The sequence below is a fragment of the Moschus berezovskii genome, chromosome 2 (assembly GCF_049115385.1).
Source record: "Moschus berezovskii isolate FMDL1 chromosome 2, NW_MosBer_1.0, whole genome shotgun sequence".
NCBI classification, from domain to species: Eukaryota; Metazoa; Chordata; class Mammalia; order Artiodactyla; family Moschidae; genus Moschus; species Moschus berezovskii.
Window position 1 is genome coordinate 69,452,013 of NC_142461.1, and position 18,366 is coordinate 69,470,378.

The following is an 18,366-nucleotide window of genomic DNA, read 5'->3' on the forward strand; positions in this document are numbered from 1 at the left end:
TAATGTTACCTATTTTTATGAATACTATTACTATGATGATGATGATTATTATTATCTTTTTATTTCCCTAGCAAATTACAGGTAAGGGTATAATATAAATTACACATATTAAAGAGTTTGGGAGTGGGTGGAGACGGGGACGACAGAGAATGAGATGGCTGGATGGCATCACCGACTCGATGGACATGAGTTTGAGTGAACTCCGGGAGTTGGTGATGGACAGGGAGGCCTGGTGTGCTGTGATTCATGGGGTCGCGGAGAGTCGGACACGACTGAGCGACTGAACTGAACTGAAAGAGTATATGTGAGCAAGCATTATATTCAGTGAAATAAGATAATGAGTGAGAATTTGGGGTAAGTTGAAAATAATTGAGAAAGATAATTTAGAATTTGATAGAAAGGTGAATAAGGATTAACTAAAGAAAGTCTCCAATATCATACAGTGTCCAGATGAATTTTAAAAATGAATCTTGTATGCCAAAACTTTGAACTCTTCACTAGTACCGATCTACATGGAGACAAAGAAAAACATACAAATAATATGATCTTCTGGACTGTGCAAATGAGTGAAGCATATTGAAAGGTTAGTGACGTTCAGAGAAAAAGACTTGTTTTGGGTCCAAGGTGAACAGAGACTCAGCTGAGATCCAAAGCAAGCAGTGTGCCAGGGGCATCAGCTTGTTTTGTTTACTATTTTTATACTCCAGAAATATTTATCTTTCCATAGGATGTGAATTATTTCCTTCAGGAAGAAAAGCTAATGCAATACAAATGAAAACAGAACTAAACTATTATTTTTCTCTTTAAAAATCTATGTCCTACTGCCATGAGTGTTTTGGATTGAGAAATAATTACCAGAAACTGGAAGGGCTTTACTATAAATTTCCTTAAAATTGTGAGTGAGACAGAAACCTGCACGCAGAGCAACTGCTCTTCAGTATGGTAGTGGACACGTGAAGGTTTTTTAGCTTGAATAAAACAAGTTGATTCATTATGGAATATTTATTCAAATATGGAATATTTATTGGGGATGGGTCCAAGGGAGTACCATTTGTAATATGAGGAGCATTATAAAAGAATGAAAATCAAAACATGAACTGAATATGCTATTTTTAGTAAATGATGACTCAGCTATAAAACGTTTGAACTAAAATATCTGTGTATACATTAGATATGTTCATTAAATTAAATGGTAAAATAGAATGCTAATGGTGTATCAAACAGCACAGTATCTAACTTTGGCACAAAATGTTTGAGCTTTATTTTGGTTTGAAGTCAACGCTGAAGTTGGAATTTCCCACGTATCTGGGCAAAACAATTTTGTTCTCCCTAAAGGCTACTCAAAATTCATTTACAGCATACAATTCACACTTGCTATCCTAAAGGGATGAAGAGGTGTCAGGTAATAAGAATGACAAGCACTAAAAGTGCATAAGTCAGACAGAGAAAAGGAAATACCATGTGATATCCGTTATATGGAGAATCTAAAAAATATAACAAAGAAGAAGTAGATTCACAGATATAGAGAGCAAACTCGTGGTTACCAGTGGGGGTGAGGGCAACCGAGGGTTGGGGGTAGGAGGCACAAGCTAATGGTGTAAGATAGGCTCAAGGACATATTGTATAATGCAGCCAATATTTTGTGATAACTATAAATGGAAAGTAACTTTTAAAACTGTACAAAAAATAAAAATTTAATCTAAAAAATGTATATGAATGGGGAGACTGTGTTACCTGTGTTTCTTTAACAGGACTTTTACTTTCCCATTGGAATATGCCTTATGTAATCAATCAGTCAGGAGAATCAATGGTGTGACTAGCAACTCAGGCTATACAGAGATAATCCAGCCTTCATAAATCGTGCTAGAGCAAATAAAGTCTGAAAAATGGGACTATTAGCACAGCAATCATATTTCAAAACTGCCTTCCTCCAGGCAACAATGTGTCACTGATGAAGGACAGAAGAGAAAGGAGAAAATGTTGGTTAGGGAAGGTGTACTACCTTGGATTGCATGCAAGTACTGCATTTCGGACTCTTGTTGACCATGATGGCTACTCCATTTCTTCTAAGGGATTCCTGCCCACAGTAGTAGATATAATGGTCATCTGAGTTAAATTCACCCATTCCAGTCCATTTTAGTTCACTGATTCCTAGAATGTAGACGTTCACTCTTGCCATCTCCTGTTTGACCACTTCCAATTTGCCTTGATTCATGGACCTAACATTCCAGGTTCCTATGCAATATTGCTCTTTACATCACCGGACCTTGCTTCTATCACTGGTCACATCCACAACTGGGTATTGTTTTTGCTTTTGCTCCATCCCTTCATTCCTTCTATAGTTATTTCTCCACTGAGCTCCAGTAGCATACTGGGCACCTACCGACCTGGGGAATTCCTCATTCAGTATCCTATCATTTTGCCCTTTGTTACTGTTCATGGGGTTCTCAAGGTAAGTGGAAACCGTGTCAGACTTTGTTTTTTTGGGCTCCAAAATCACTGCAGATGCTGATTGCAGCCATGAAATTAAAAGACGCTTGCTCCTTGGAAGGAAAGTTATGACCAACCTTGATAGTATATTAAAAAGCAGAGACATTACTTTGCCAACCAAGGTCCGTCTAGTCAAGGCAATGGTGTGAGAGTTGGACTGTGAAGAAGGCTGATCGCCGAAGAATCGATGCTTTTGAACTGTGGTGTTGGAGAAGACTCTTTGAGAGTCCCTTATACTGCAAGGAGATCCAACCAGTCCATTCTAAGGGAGATCAATCCTGGATGTTCATTGGAGGGACTGATGCTAAAGCTGAAACTGCAATACTTTGGCCACCTCATGCGACGAGTTGACTCACTGGAAAAGACTCTGATGCTGGGAAAGGTTGGGGGCGGGAGGAGAAGGGGACGACCGAGAATGAGATGGCTGGATGGCATCACCGACTCTGTGGACATGAGTTTGGGTGTACTCCGGGAGTTGGTGATGGACAGGGAGGCCTGGCGTGGTGTGATTCATGGGGTCATGGAGAGTCGGACACGACTGAGCGACTGAACTGAACTGAACTGAACTACCTTGGAACTGAGGTGCTGGAGAAGACTCTTGAGAGTCCCTTTGACTGCAAGGAGATCCAACCACTCCATTCTAAAGAAGATCAACCCTGGGTGTTCATTGGAAGGACTGATTTTAAAGCTGAAACTTCAATACTTTGGCCATCTCATGTGAGGAGTTGACTCACTGGAAAAGACTCTGATGCTGGGAGGGATTAGGGGCAGGAGGAGACATGGACAACAGAGAATGAGATGGCTGGATGGCATCACCGACTCGATGAACATGAGTTTGAGTGAACTCCGGGAGTTGGTGATGGACAGGGAGGCCTGGCGTGCTGTGATTCATGGGGTCACAAAGAGTAGGATGCAACTGAGCGACTGAACTGAACTGAACTAACTTGGAAACAAAGGCTGGAGTGCAGGGTCTTGTGAGACACTTTCAAATGAAGGGTCTGTGTTTGCCCAGTCTCACTGTTCAGTGCCTTAGCTATGCCTCTGGCTGAAATGCTAGGACTAAGGATCATCATTAGTAGGGTGTTCTTACTTCTTCTAGGCAATACGCACATTGGGCACCTATTTTACATCAGTTCTCCTACCAGTCTTACTGCTTCTCAGGTGGCGCTATTGGTAAAAACCTGCCTTCAAATGCAGGAGACATAAGAGACATGGGTTCGATCCCTGCTGGGGAAGATACCCTGGAGGAGGGCATGGCAACCCACTCCAGTATTCTTGCCTGGAGAATTTCATGGACACAGGAGCCTGGAAGGCTATGGTCCATAGTGACACAAAGAATTGGACATGACTGAAGCAACTTAGCACGAATGCACCATTATTACTAGTTGCACCCTCATGAAGGATATTGCAATTTCATATATAGAACTTACCAGATTCTTGTATATCTGGGATGGAGACTTGCAACCAAACCGTGGACAATGGGACTTGAAGGAATTATCCTTCCTCATTAAAAGCAACAGTCACTCTTTGCCTAACTATCCTTGGACATTGCCATGAAAGAGTGTACTGCCCGCAGCAGTTGCAGCCAATGAAGCAGACAAGCAGTCCACTGGAGCTGGAGAAGGGAAAGGGTGGGGGAGGCTGGAATTTGATTTCCAACTTGGTCTGTTCAACTGCTCTTAGAAGCAACCAACAAGCATCTCTTGTGATGTGAGTCAACATATACAATGGCATATTAGTCATAAAAAGGAAAAAAACTGGGTCATTTGTAGAGATATGGATGAGCCTAGACTCTGTCATACAGAATGCAGTAGAAAAAGAAAAACAAATATTGGCTATTAATACGTATATATGGCACCTGGAAAAATGGTACTGATGAACCTATTTGCAGGGCAGGAATAGAGACACAGACACAGAGAGCAGACTTGTGGACACAGCAAGGGAAGGAGAGGCTGGGACAAGTCGAGAGAGTAGCATTGACAAACATACGCTGCTGCTGCTGCGTCGCTTCAGTCGTGTCCGACTCTGTGCAACCCCACAGTCGGCAGCCCACCAGGCTCCCCCATTCCTGGGATTCTCCAGGCAAGAACACTGGAGTGGGTTGCCATTTCCCTCTGCAATGCATGAAAGTGAAAACTGAAAGTGAAGTCGCGCAGTCGTGTCCGACTCTTCACGACCCCATGGACTGCAGCCCACCAGGCTCCTCCGTCCATGGGATTTTCCAGGCAAGAGTACTGGAGTGGGTTGCCATTGCCTCTCCAAAATATACAGTACCATGTGTAAAACAGATAGCTAGTTGAAAGTTGTTGCATACCACAGAGAACTCAGCTAGGTACTCTGTGATAACCTAGAAGAGTGTGATGGGGTGGGTGGGAGGCTCAAGAGAGGAAAGGATATACGTATACATATAGCTGGTTCACACTGTTGTACAATAGAAATTAATACAACGTTGTAAAACATAAATATAAATTAAAAAATTGATAAAAGATATTTCTTGTCATTTAAGTCAGTGCTTCTTAAACTGTACTGAGTGTGCAAATCACTTGGGGACCTTGTGACATTGAGATTCTGATTTAGAAAGCTGAAGCGGTGCCTGAGAGTCTGCATTTCTAACCAACAAGGGTGACGTCCAAGCTTCTTACATATTGAGTCACAAGTATTTAGGCAACTTTTAAGTTTCTATTCAGTTACTGGAAGCCACAAGTATACTAAATGGCAACACTGAATAGAGAGAGACTTGAAATTTGAATCCAGTCTAAAGATATGCATGACAAACCTTAGCAATTCACTAGTTAAAAAACGCACAGATATGATTATGGCATTTGAGGACTTTGAGGTCATCATGGTCTCTGTTCATATCCTGGTTCTGTCACTTACACACTGTGTGACCCTTGCATGCTAAGTTGCTTCAGTTGTGTCCGACTCTTTGCAACCCCATGGACTGTAGCCTGCCTGGGTCCTCTGTCCATGGGATTCTCCATGAATATTAGATTGGGTTGTCATTTTCTTCTCCAGGAGATCTTTCCGACCCAGAGATTGAACCAGCATCTCTTGTATCTCCTGCATTGACAGGCGCATTCTTTACCACTAGCGCCATCCTATTGAAACATTTAACCTCTCTGAATCTTGCTTTCTTCAGAGAACTATCTCTCTCATACAGTTGGCTTGAAGATTAGTTGAAATTATGTGATTAAAAAGTCTAGGTCTTAAACAAATGTGAGTTCTTTTTCTACGATGCTATTGACGGCATGGAATTATGTATTGTCAAGGTTCATTCATGCCTTAGATTGCTTAGTTAAATAGTGGTAAGTCTGATAGAAAAAATGTAGATTGTGGCAATCAATCCAGAGACTTTTCTTTAACCAAACTGCTCTATCAAAATCTTGTGATTCCTCTACCTAGCTATGTTAAATTTAATTGGAATTTTTTAAAAAACATAAACAAAGTTGCACTTTTATATGGCTGTATGGCTGGTTTCTTCTTTAAAATCTGTCTGCATTGGTGAAATTTTTATTTATTTATTTCCTACTGTTCTGAGTCTTTGTTGCTGTACAGGCTTTCTCTAGTTGTGGCAAGAGGGGGTTAGTATCTAGCTGCAGGCTTCTAATCACAGTCGGTACTCTTATTGCAGAGTACAGGCTCTTGGCACACAGGCTTCAATAGTTGCTGGATAAGGGCTCAGTATTTTTGGTGCATGGGGTTAGTTGCCCCACAGTATGTGGAATATTCCCAGACTAGGGATTGATTCTTTGTCCCTGCATTGCAAGGCTGATTATTAACTACTGAACCACCGGGGTAGTCCAAGAGTAAATTTTAAAATTCGCAGGCTCTCTCCCCAAGAATTGCTGGAATATTGTTAAATGAAATGAAAATAATGTTAGCAGAGCTGATCAGTATAAGCAAAATCTACTGCCTCTAATGACAGAAAGGTGGAAGATAACACGTTTTCAAGTCAGATTTCAAATTGGATGGTGGACGCCAGATATGACATCTAAATTTGCAGTGTTTGATGAAGAGATAGCATCTTCTTTTCTTCATGTTTATAAGCCTGGGTGCTTTGATTAACATAATGCTTTGAATACTTCTTGGAGTATTAGGAATGTCCTAGGTTAATGCCAGAGCAAGGGAATTTACTTACAACTTTCCAGGCATAAAGTTATGATTTTTCTGAACAAGGGTTTGAACGAATAGAGATAGCTGTTACATATTTCCAACAGAAAAATAAAAATGTTACATATCTCCAACAGAAAAATAAAACATGTTTTAATATTACATATGTACTCCTGACATTAGGGAAACCATGTAACTTCAAACATGGCAATATTGTACACTGGACTATCATTTGCCTTTCAGTATTATTGCTATCATATTTTCTCAACAATATCTCTGTTTAAATATTTAAAATCTATTCTCAGTTGAGGTGAACGTGAGTTAAAACTTTCCTCATTTCAGGAATAGTTTAGAACAGAATGGGTTTCCAAGTTGGCTTGAGATGGGTTTTATGGTCTTTACTCATTAATAATGATGCTATTAAAGTGCTGCACTCAGCAAATCTGGAAAACTCAGCAGTGACCACAGTTCTGAAAATGTCAGTATTCATTCCAATCTCAAAGAAGGGCAATGCCAAAGAATGTCCAAACTACGGCACAATTATACTCATTTCATATGTTAGCAAGATCATACTCAAAATTCTTCAAGCTAGACCTTAACAGTACATGAACAGAGAACTTCCAGATGTACAAGCTGGATTTAGAAAAGGCTGGATTTAGAGGAACCAGAGACCAAATTGTCTTTGACTGTGTGGATCACAACAAACTGGAAAATTCTGAAAGAGAGGAATCCCAGATCATCTTACCTGTCTCCTGGGAAACTTGTATGCAGATCAAGAAGCAACAGTTAGAACAAACAGGACATGGAACAGACAGTTTCAAAATTGGGAAAGGAGTATGTCAAGGCTGTATATTCGCTGTACATCATGCGAATTGCCTGGCTGAATGAAGTTCAAGCTGAAGGCAGAAAACAAAGAGGAGCTAAAGAGCCTCTTGATGAGAGTGAAAGAGGAGAGTGAGAAAGCTTGCTTAAAACTCAACATTCAAAAAATTAAGATCATGGCATCTAGTCTCATCACTTCATGGAAAATAGAAGTGGAAAAAGTGGAAAACAGTGACAGATTTTATTTTCTTGGGCTCCAAATTAACTGTGGATTGTGACTGCAGCCATAAAATTAAAAGATACTTGCTTCTTGGGAGGAAAGCTATGACAAACCTAGAAAGCATATTAAAAAGCAGAGCCATCATTTTGCTGACAAAAGTACATATAGTGAGATTTGACCCATAAAGAAGGTTGAGCATGGAAAAATTGTTGCTTTTGAACTGTGATGCTGGAGAAGACTATTGAGAGTCCTTTGGACTGCAAGAGCAAACCAGTCAATCCTAAGGAAAATCAATCGTGAATATTCATTGGAAGGATTGACACTGAAGCTGAAACTCCAACAGTGTGGCTACCTGGTATGAAGAGCTGACTCATTGGAAAAGTCTCTGATGCTGGGAAAGATTGAGGGCAGGAGAAGGGGGTGACAGAAGATGAGATGGTTGAATAGTGTCACCAACTCAATGGATATGAGTTAGAGCAAAGTCCGGGAGATGGTGAAGGACAGGGAAGCCTGACATGCTGCAGTCCTTGGGGCAGCAAAGAATGAGATAGGACTTAGAAACTGAATGAAAACAATTCATTCATTAGGAAAATTTGACAAGTTACATACTTATCTGAGACTGAATTTTCTTTATCCATTAAATAGGAATCATAATACCTATTTCAGAGCATGTTGAAAAGATTCAATTTGATAAGCAATATAAAGTCCTTACTGCATGCTTGGTATTCAGTACAATAACTTTTGGGTAGTAACAGCTTCCAACCTGAAAAGAAACCACATCTTTATTCTCATACTATTTCTTCTTCCTGTAATATTCACAGTGATATGCTCTGGTGGGAAGAAAGTTTTTCCACAGAAAGTAAAACTTAATTCAACATTGGTGCACAGGCAGTTTGTTTTGGGAAGTGATTCTAGAAAATTGGACTGAGAAGCTAGATATAGGGAAGAGAGACATCAAAGTATGTATAGATGTGGACAGCTGAGTTTCATGGGGCCTTTGAGAACCATGTAGAATGTCTAAGGGAAGGAAAAGGGGAACATATAGTCAGCTGCTTCTGCCTTCCATTAATTGGGTTTCTGTGGAGCCATTCAATTGTCATATAGGTTTGCAATATGTAAGTGATGAGACTGTTGGTTCTAGCAGATAGACAGCATTAGCAGCAGAGAAGGGAAAGTGAGAAAGAGCCCAGCTGAGGTGTCAGGGTTTATTTACTACAATGCTGGTTGCTGCAGGATGTGTAGGTGATTAAACCATGTGAGGAAGGACGGAAGTGTGTGAAATGAAAATATCTCCTGTCATACCAATATATAAGAAAGGTCGTGCTGCAGCTGCCGCTAAGACACTTCAGTCGTGTCCAACTCTGTGCGACCCCATAGATGGCAGCCCACCAGGCTCCACCATCCCTGGGATTCTCCAGGCAAGAACACTGGAGTGGGTTGCCATTTCTTTCTCCATGTGTGAAAGTGAAAAATGAAAGTGAAGTCACTCAGTCATGTCTGACTTGTAGCGACCCCATGGACTGCAGCCTACCAGGCTCCTCCATCCATGGGATTTTCTAGGCAAGAGTACTGGAGTGGCTTGCCATTGCCTTCTCCGAAGAAAGGTCATAGCCATCAGAAATTTCTGGCCTCCAAATGTGAATGAGGGCTTCCAAAAGTGAAATTCAGCAGATGCTGCCATTCCCCATGGAGACTGCTAAGGAGCTGGGGGAATGCAAGAAGCAGTCATCTGCCACTCCTAAAGGTGAACAAAGGAAAGAGGATTGGCCCCAGATAGCTGAGGTGCATTCTGAAAGGAATTCATTCCGTGAGCCCAGAGGCTTGCATCTTCCCATACATAGAGTGCAACATTCCTTAACCTGATACCTGATTTTTCTTACCTCACAATAATCTTTGCTGTTCAGACTGCCTGCTCCCTTTGTTACGAACTTGTAGATAGCCTGACTCCCCCTCCTGCCTCCTTGGAGCAGTTTTCTCAGAACTACTGAGATGCTATCTTCCAGGCTCAGAGTCCTTAACATTCTCACCAAATAAAAGAACTCTCTAAGGCTGTGACTATATTTTTAGTTGACAAGTGGATTTCATACATGAGTCTTCATAGCAGTCATGTGTCCTCAATGACTCTTGAGATCTGAAAGCAATTCAGTCTCAGATACTTCTGTTTCAAAGCCTGCCATTTGAGCTCCATGGCTTAAGTAATTTTCTTTATGGCAAAGACAAAAGTTTGTCGTCTCGTTCTAGTAGATCTACAACTGTGAGACCCTCAATGTTGATTTCTATGCTAAACATCCAATCAAGACACATTCTCCAGGTGAACTGAGATTCATGGTTTTTTTGTTTGTTTTATAAATGTATTTATTTATGACCATGCGGGGTCTTCATTGCTGCAGGGGCTTTTCTCTAGTTGTGATGTGTGGGCTTCTCATTTTGGTGGCTTCTCTTGTGAAGCACAGGCTCTAGGGTGCGTGGACTTCAGTAGTTTCAGTTCCCTAGCTTTAGAGCACAGGCTCAGTAGTTGTTGCGCATGGACTTAGCTGTTCTGTGGCATGAGGGATCTTCTGGGACCAGGGATTGAACCAGTCTCCTGCATTGGCAGACAGATTCTTTACCCTTGAGCCACCAAGGAGGCCTGAGATTTATGTTTTGAAGTGAGTCCTCTGCCCTAAATTCTGTCAAGAAACTGAAACAATCCACAAAGTCTATTTAGTCCCAAGTGTTGACTTAGAAACCTCGCCGGATACGGGGAGAGAGAGCTTAAGTGAAGGCAGTTTTTATGGTGTTTTGTAGTAAATTCTGTAAAATACTTCGGTTTAATTTGTGAGTTTTTTGGTAAGAAATTGTTTATAATATGTTGCATTTGTACTTAAGTCATTCCATCTTTCACTCAGGATGAATGCAAAAAGTGACTGTTCACAGACCTCAGTGATGTGAGCACTGTTGCTCAGGAGTGACAAGTTGCTAATATGCAGAAGGGATGGGTGATATTTCTTGCTTCTCATGATGCATGTTTCTGTATGTTAATGACTTGTTGGGTAGCTATTAAGGTATTAGAATTGATAAATGTGTACAGGGTCCTTTTGCAATAAAACTGGTTATGACTTGATCCAAGTGTTTAACAATTTGGGCTGTTAAGTCTGACCATACATCACTGTGATAGAATGTGGGCTTTTTCAAGGGTGAAGATACAAGTCTAAACCACAGTGTAAATTACAGTTTCCTTAAAAAAAAAAAAAAGTAAACCTGGCAGCTATAGAATACACTATGTGCATTTATAATAGCTATTTTATATATTGTAGTGTCAACATTTTTAAATTAAATGTTTTACACTGAAAAAAAAAAAGAAACCTCAATGGAGACAATTAAGATGAGAAATTGCTTTCTTTTTTAAAAATAGCTTCAAAATATTATATATTCATCTCTGTGGATGACTGAATACTGCTTATCTTTCTTATTATGGAACTTATAGTTTATTTTGAGTCATTTTTTTTTTTTTAACTTTAGGGGGAAAACAGCACTTCCAGCTTGCTCCTGGAAATAATACTTGGAAAGTTCTAGGAAACTATTAGAATTTATGAACACATATGAAATAGTGAGACTATGATAAAGGGCAAATGTATAAAGGACAAAATCCAGTTAGATGATTGCTTTAATAGTTGGTGCCTGTGTATTTTAGTGAGCATCTCTCTTATCCAAAATAGCCCAATTATGAAAAGCCAGATAATCACAGAAACAAAAGCTTTCCACCTTCCTACTAATCAATAGTTTCCATTGGATATCTATTTAACCTTAAAGGTGAAAGCGGGTTCCAGACTAATGTTTTTCATGCTAGAAGCTGCATTAAATTAATTGAAAAATAAACACTGGTAATAATAATAAAACAAGAGAAATGATGAACAGTAAAAGGTAAATACTTTTTAAATGTTACTCAAATAGACAATAACACCACATCTTTCAAACAGCATAATTATTTGCATCATAAAAATTCTAGTTGTTGAAATTTAAAATATTGATTAAAAAATTTCAGTTGGACTTCAAATCAGCCTAAAAAAGAAATTTCCATCTTAATAAAATAGGCAAAACTTTCCTTTTACACTTATTTTTTAAAACATTATACTTTAAAAAAAAAAAATGTGTTTCACTAGTCTTGAAAAAGACCTGAAATGGGTCTTTCAAAAGTTTTCCCCATTTTAAATGGAATCCAACACAGTAGTGAAGATGCAACTCCAAAGAATACGGGAGAAAAGAAGAATGCCCCAAAAATAACTTATGTGTTTCCAAACACCCAGATTTTGGGGTTCATGCCTTCATAAAACAAGAGGGTTACTGAGAAATTCCATGAAATAATTTTAAGTTTCTTCCTGGTATTCTGATGTCATCATAATCTAGTCTGTCCTAAGGAATTTTTAAAACCACAAAAACCCAGTCTTCTGCCTAGATTTATCTGAACTTCTGTGTTTGACTTTTGGATATCTCTTCTGGAAGATCCCTCCAGTGAAATGAGAAGATATTCTTTGACTTTTGTCAGAAAAGTTAATATTCTCATGACTTAAATTGACTTGATTACAGTCAAATTTATTTTACACTCTCAATTACTCACTACTGCAAGTCAACACAGCACAGAAATTAATGCATTTTGTGCCTTAAATAGTAAACACTGCTCTTTGTGAACTTTTTTGGCCAATGAATAAAAAGTATTTCATTTCTAAATCTCACTAGAAGGATTTAAATTAAACAGTAACAGATGTACTGGGCAGGCATGGGATACTAAATAAGAACTGGCAAATGAAATAATCCAGCTCTTTGCTTTTACAATGAAAATGAGAATTGGTTTTTCATTGAGAGAAGAAAAAGGATTAAGTGTTTTAAAAAAATGTTTTCCACCAAAAGAGCAAAATAGCACTCAGTGGTATAGTATTGTTAACAAAATTTCTTTATCAGAAACTATAATTTAATATTTAAGTACCTAATTTACATGTGACAAGGTATCATATTCAAAAAATTAAATTGCAACTAGAAAACTATTAACCACTAAAAACAATACCAAACACAACCCAAACATTTATAGGAAAGCAATAGCTAGAATTTGAATTGAAAAAAAAATTTCATCATATTTGGCTCATTAAACAAAGCATCCATTACAACCTGTAAGCATCTCTTCTAAGTCATCAATTTATCCTCTGTATCATGAATAACACATAAAGATAGATTTATTGACTGCATATGCACACGTGTGTATACATATTGTGAGACGTACACTCATGTGTTGACTTAAAGATATTGTATCTACTGATAACTGGCTGAACTTTGGAAGGTGCTGAAACCCATATTTCTACATGACCTGTGACCCATTTAAAAATGTCTTTTTATAAACAGAAGTTACATAAAATACTCTGGTTTTATTAACTGACTCTTTTCTTAAGCATCATAATAGACAATGAAGGAATTGCACTTATTTTAAAGGTACAGTAAAGTGTTAGATTGCAGCTTGGCCATCAAAGATCAGGGACTGTAGTACTGAGAAGTTGTGCATTGTATGCAAAGATGATGGTGGCCACTGAAATTAAAATGAGAGCAATTAATTACAGAACAAATGGGGGGGGTAACAGAAGAAAACATGCACTACTCCTACTTTAATGCAAAATTAATTTCTCCCCGGAAACCAACCCTTTGACTTTTCTTACACAAAGAAACAGGTTCTGCACCCTTGGCAACACAGTAGACATGGACTTCTGTATTCAAATTCTAGTTCATTGTCTCTGAGTGTGCTGTTCCAGTGTCATCTCCTTAAGCTGCCCTTGAAATTCTGGAGCATCTACAGTATTACAGTCTCTTGGTTAGGTTCCACTGAGCCTCAATATCCCCTTCAGCTCTATATAAATAGGGTCCTTTATTCATCTTCTTCTGGGTCCTGTGGTAACACTGGTACTTCTTCCTTTAAACAATCACTGAAGAATCTGAGCATTGTGCTGTAGAGATGATACTTGCTCTTCTCAGATACGTTATGGCCTTCATCTGGGTAGACCTAAGATATTGAATGGAAAAGGAGATTTAAAGTTGTCAAAGAAAGCCTTCTCTCTCAGAATTCATTACTTCAGCTCCATGGCAAGGGAACTTCGGAAAACAATATTTAAGCAAAATCTCATGGTATTCAATTCTGAGTCTTTCATGCTAAATGTTTCATTTTTATTTTAATTAGATCAAAATAAGACACTTGAGACAAAATACAATTTTATGCCTGTAAATTAGGATTTGTTGGGAATTCCTTGGTGTTCCAGTGGTTAGGATTCTGCCCTTTTGCTGCCTGGGGCTTGGAGTTTAATTCCTGGTTGGGGAATTAAGGTCCTGCAAGCCAAAATATAAATAAATAAAGTAAATAAATTAGGATTTGTTGTCCTAAAAGATAGAGCCTTCTATGTTCACAATGAACAAGATGGCATTAATATCGACTTAGCTACATTTTAGACAGTTTCGTCCTGACTATAGGCCGCTGACCTCCTTTTAGAATATTTAATGTAGAAAACTGGCAACTGTAAGTTCATTCTCTGCCCCTTTGAAATTTGTATAAATCTTCTTTCAGACTTTTGCCAGTTTTACAATCCAGGAACTATCTTTCTCAAGGACTTGGGAACCATCTCTCTCTCTTTCTCTTTTTTTTACTTTTAGTTATTTTGGAGGACAGGGGGACTGCACCATACAACATGTGGTAACTCAGTTCCCAGACCAGGAATGGAACCTGCACCCCCTGCATTGGAAGCACTGAGTCTTAACCACTGGACCACCAGGGAAGTCCGGGGAATCCATCTCTTTGAAATGTAACACTGAAGGACAGAGCATCCCCCTTTCCCAGTCTCCAAGTTGTAAAACTATCTCTTACCATAAAGGTACAAGAAAGTTTACTTTTCCTTTCCTTTCCTTACTTTTACTTACTTTACTTTTCCTTGGTCTGTTACCAAACACCAGGACCAATGAATCCCTCCATGGGGACTCTTAAAAACTCCCCAGCCCTTTGTTTCAAAAAAGTTGAGTTTAGTCTTCCTCCCTTATTGCAGTAGTCCCAAGTAAAATTTTCCTTGTTTGTTTACTTTTGCACAATGAAATTTTTACTTCGACAGTGTCCTTTCCAATATAAACAACATGAGTGATTTTTAAAAAAAAAACATAAGTGAAAATATTGTCACATTAATTCCTGGGTATAAAGTTTTTATCTAATGCCACATTTCCCTCTGAGTAAAGCCTCACAGTCTATGGTCAGTGCCATGACCCTCCAACTGTTTATTGCTACATATTCATTTTTCATCATTCTTACCATGGTGCCTATATTTTTGATATGCTGAACCACTTTTAGTTCTTCCAAATGCTTAGGAGTGAAAGTAACTTTATTTCCCTTTCATAACTACTCCATCAGATGGCAAGTTCCTTGATGTGTTCAGTATGTCTTCTTGACCCATTTAGTATAGAGACCCATGTAAATTAAGTCCTTGATAAATATTTACTAAATATGTTTGAATGCAAAAATGTAAATGATGTTTTCTCTTTTCCCTTTTTTCTTGTGATATTTACTTGAAACACTTCGCCCCCTACCTTCCATGAAAAGAGTGATGGAGACCGACAAAAAGACAAAGAGACCAGAAAGGAAATAAAATTTATCATTTTAAAAGAATTTCTTATCAGTGATATGAATAAACGTCTGAGAAACAAGCATTTTTGAAAGAGTTTATGCAATTCACACGTAAACAAGATGATCTACATTCTCACTGTAATAAGGAAGTAAAGACAATTTGGTTAAAAAAAAGAAGAAAAAAAAACAGAACAAATAAAAGGGTGGGAGATGGAATCATACAAAAACTGTGTTCTGTATCTCACGACAAGAAACTAAGGTAGAAAAACACATTCTTCTGAAAAAGTGGCTTACCTGCATAGTATAGTTCACTCCAGCTTTTATTAGGTGTTTGATTAATTCTGCTGAATGCTGGAAATGAACTTTAGCTACAAGAAATTAAATTATGATATTGAAGGAATACATTTTTCAGGATTAGAACATTTTTATAACATTTTTTCAAAGAAATTAAGTATTTTCCTTTACATCTAGTGCACATTTAAAAGACTGATACTGAGTTTTACCTGGAAAGTTCGTCCATACAATGGTAATAAAACTTTGAGCTTCACATTATAAAAAAATACATTAAAGCAGGAGTTACTACTAAGTCTCTACTTACTCTACAGAATTGTGGTTAGATTTACTTTACTGAATGTCATTTATTATTTCTAATTATTCACATATTTTATACCATGATAATAATTTTAACAGAGTGAATGCCTGTCTGGATAGTAATACAGCAAACCAGCCTCCTTCATTTCTGAGGATTACTAGGGTCAATCTCAAACACTGAGATTTATATCAAATTAGGAAGAAAAGCACATCTTGAGAAAATAGCATGCATATCTCATTACTCAGGGTTAAATATTTAATGTGGACCATATTGGTCTTTCCTTCTAACTTGCTACTTCCGAACCTCAGCTATAAAACTGAAATAAGCAGCACAGCAGCCCAAGCGTGGGCAGCAACATTGACCTGAACTAGCTATGAAGACTTGGACAAATCACTTCAATAATTTTGTGTAGCATTTTGCTCATAGGCTGCCTTGGCTGTACATTCTTAAACTGTGCATCTTCAAATTTCTGTAAATAACTTTTAAGCTAACGTTTTTCAACTGTCTTTGTAAAAGTAGGGCAGCCTTACCAATAGTTTAAACTTCTTCATTGCTCTAATGCTATGGTACTGATTGATACTGCTACAGAGCAGACAATAAAAGACTCCAAATAATCATTTTCATCTTTTAAAAGTCTCGTAATCTTTTTCAACATTCTCTTATTGTACTTAATGGGAAAATTACCATGTCATTTCTAAATAACTTTGCAAATTGCTCCATAAATGTAAGCTACCAGAAATGCTAATAAATAGGGTAATGACTGAGGTAAAATGATACTCTATATACCTCATTTGTTTATTGTAGGAAACAAATTGAAAAAGACTCCATCATTCAGCTTTATGGATAAAGCTGAAAATAAATGTGCAAATGGATTTTCCAGTTGATTTTTTTTTTCTGTTTAGTTTCTAGTGCAAAGCATGTTGATAATTGCCGTGTATCCCTTACTACGATAAAACTAAATAGAGGCATTAAAAGTCTAATTGGTTGAGTTTCCTGATTTGATGATAATTTGTAAAGATAATACTAACAATGGTAGTATTATATTACTATTGACTGACTACATATAATCTATCAGTCCCATATGGAATATGTGTATGTGTGTGTGAGTACATTTGTGTGTGTATGTGAGCAAACACATAGGTGCATTTCCTTTGAAGTGATTGGTGCTGAAGGTCTGCTGCTGCTGCTGCTGCTAAGTCACTTCAGTCGTGTCCGACTCTGTGTGACCCCATAGACGGAAGCCCACCAGGCTCCCCCTTCCCTGGGATTCTCCAGGCAAGAACACTGGAGTGTGTTGCCATTTCCGTCTCCAATGTGTGAAAGTGAAGTCGCTCAGTCGTGTCCTACCCTTAGCGACCCCACGGACTGCAGCCTACCAGGCTCCTCCATCCATGGGATTTTCTAGGCAAGAGTACTGGAGTCGCTTGCCACTGAAGGTCTGCTTACATTTTATCAGGTAGGTGAAGCATACCACAGAGCACTGACAGTTCCCTGTGCTATTCCACAGGCTCTCATCAGTTAGTAGTCTTTTGAAGCAAATCACTAAGTAGGGTGAAGGGAGGAGGATTGAGCTTTGCCTCTTTGAGGTAGGGCACCCACGAAAATGGTTTGGAAATCTACCTAAGGGGGATTTGTCTCTTCTCCCTCATTTACCTATTTATTCACATATATAATATATACATATTGTATATCTGTATTGATATGAGCTCTAATTTAACTATTTTAACTATGACCTGACATGCTTAAAAGTTAAATTTGAGGGCTAGTGTTATCTTCACTGTAAGACCTTGTTAGTAATATTCTCTGTAAAATGGGATAAAATTACCGATCAAGGCAGGGTGGACTGACAAAAAACAAGTTTAAGATTAGGAAATACTGCTTCAAGGCTTTGCTTCTCTTTGTTCACTTGCCAGGTAGCCTTGGATAAATCAGTTTCCTCCTTGAAATTGATTTTTCTCATCTGTGAGTGGAGCTATAAATACTCAGCCCCTGTTGTAAAATTTCACATAAAATAATGAGAAAAAAGATATAATTTCTTTGAACCACAAACACTTCAGGTGAATATAAAATGATATTACTTATTACTAGTAACATCAATCACATCCATATCCAATGTATAAAATAATAAAAAAGGAGATGATATAAAAGTGCTTTTTTTGGTTTTTGTTTTAACTTAAGTAAGAAATCTCATCAGAATTTCATCTCAGTGTTGGCACCTTTTGCTATGCTGCTGTTTTTCAGGTTAGAGTCCATTTAATCCTGGGTGTTCACTGGAAGGACTGATGCTAAAGCTGAAACTCCAATACTTTGGCCACCTCATGCGACGAGTTGACTCACTGGAAAAGACTCTGATGCTGGGAGGGGTTGGGGGTGGGAGGAGAAGGGGACAACAGAGAATGAGATGGCTGGATGGCATCACCGACTCTGTGGACATGAGTTTGAGTGAACTCCAGGAGTTGGTGATGGACAGGGAGGCCTGGCGTGCTGTGATTCGTGGGGTCATGGAGAGTCGGA

The 18,366-nt window shown here is 38.4% G+C and overlaps 1 protein-coding gene across 1 annotated transcript in view; it reads right to left on the reverse strand.

Annotated features, from left to right (window-relative positions):
* Positions 1–12,699: 12,699 nt before the first annotated feature.
* The window catches only part of DPP10 (dipeptidyl peptidase like 10), an 822,212-nt gene continuing 816,545 nt past the window's right edge, over positions 12,700–18,366 (reverse strand). Inside the window, exons 25-26 of the mRNA XM_055397567.2 lie at positions 15,555–15,628; positions 12,700–13,664 (exon numbers count right to left, since the gene is read on the reverse strand). Of these exons, the coding sequence (XP_055253542.1) occupies positions 13,530–13,664; positions 15,555–15,628 (209 nt within the window). The 3' untranslated portion in view covers positions 12,700–13,529. The remainder of the gene's footprint in view (positions 13,665–15,554; positions 15,629–18,366) is intronic.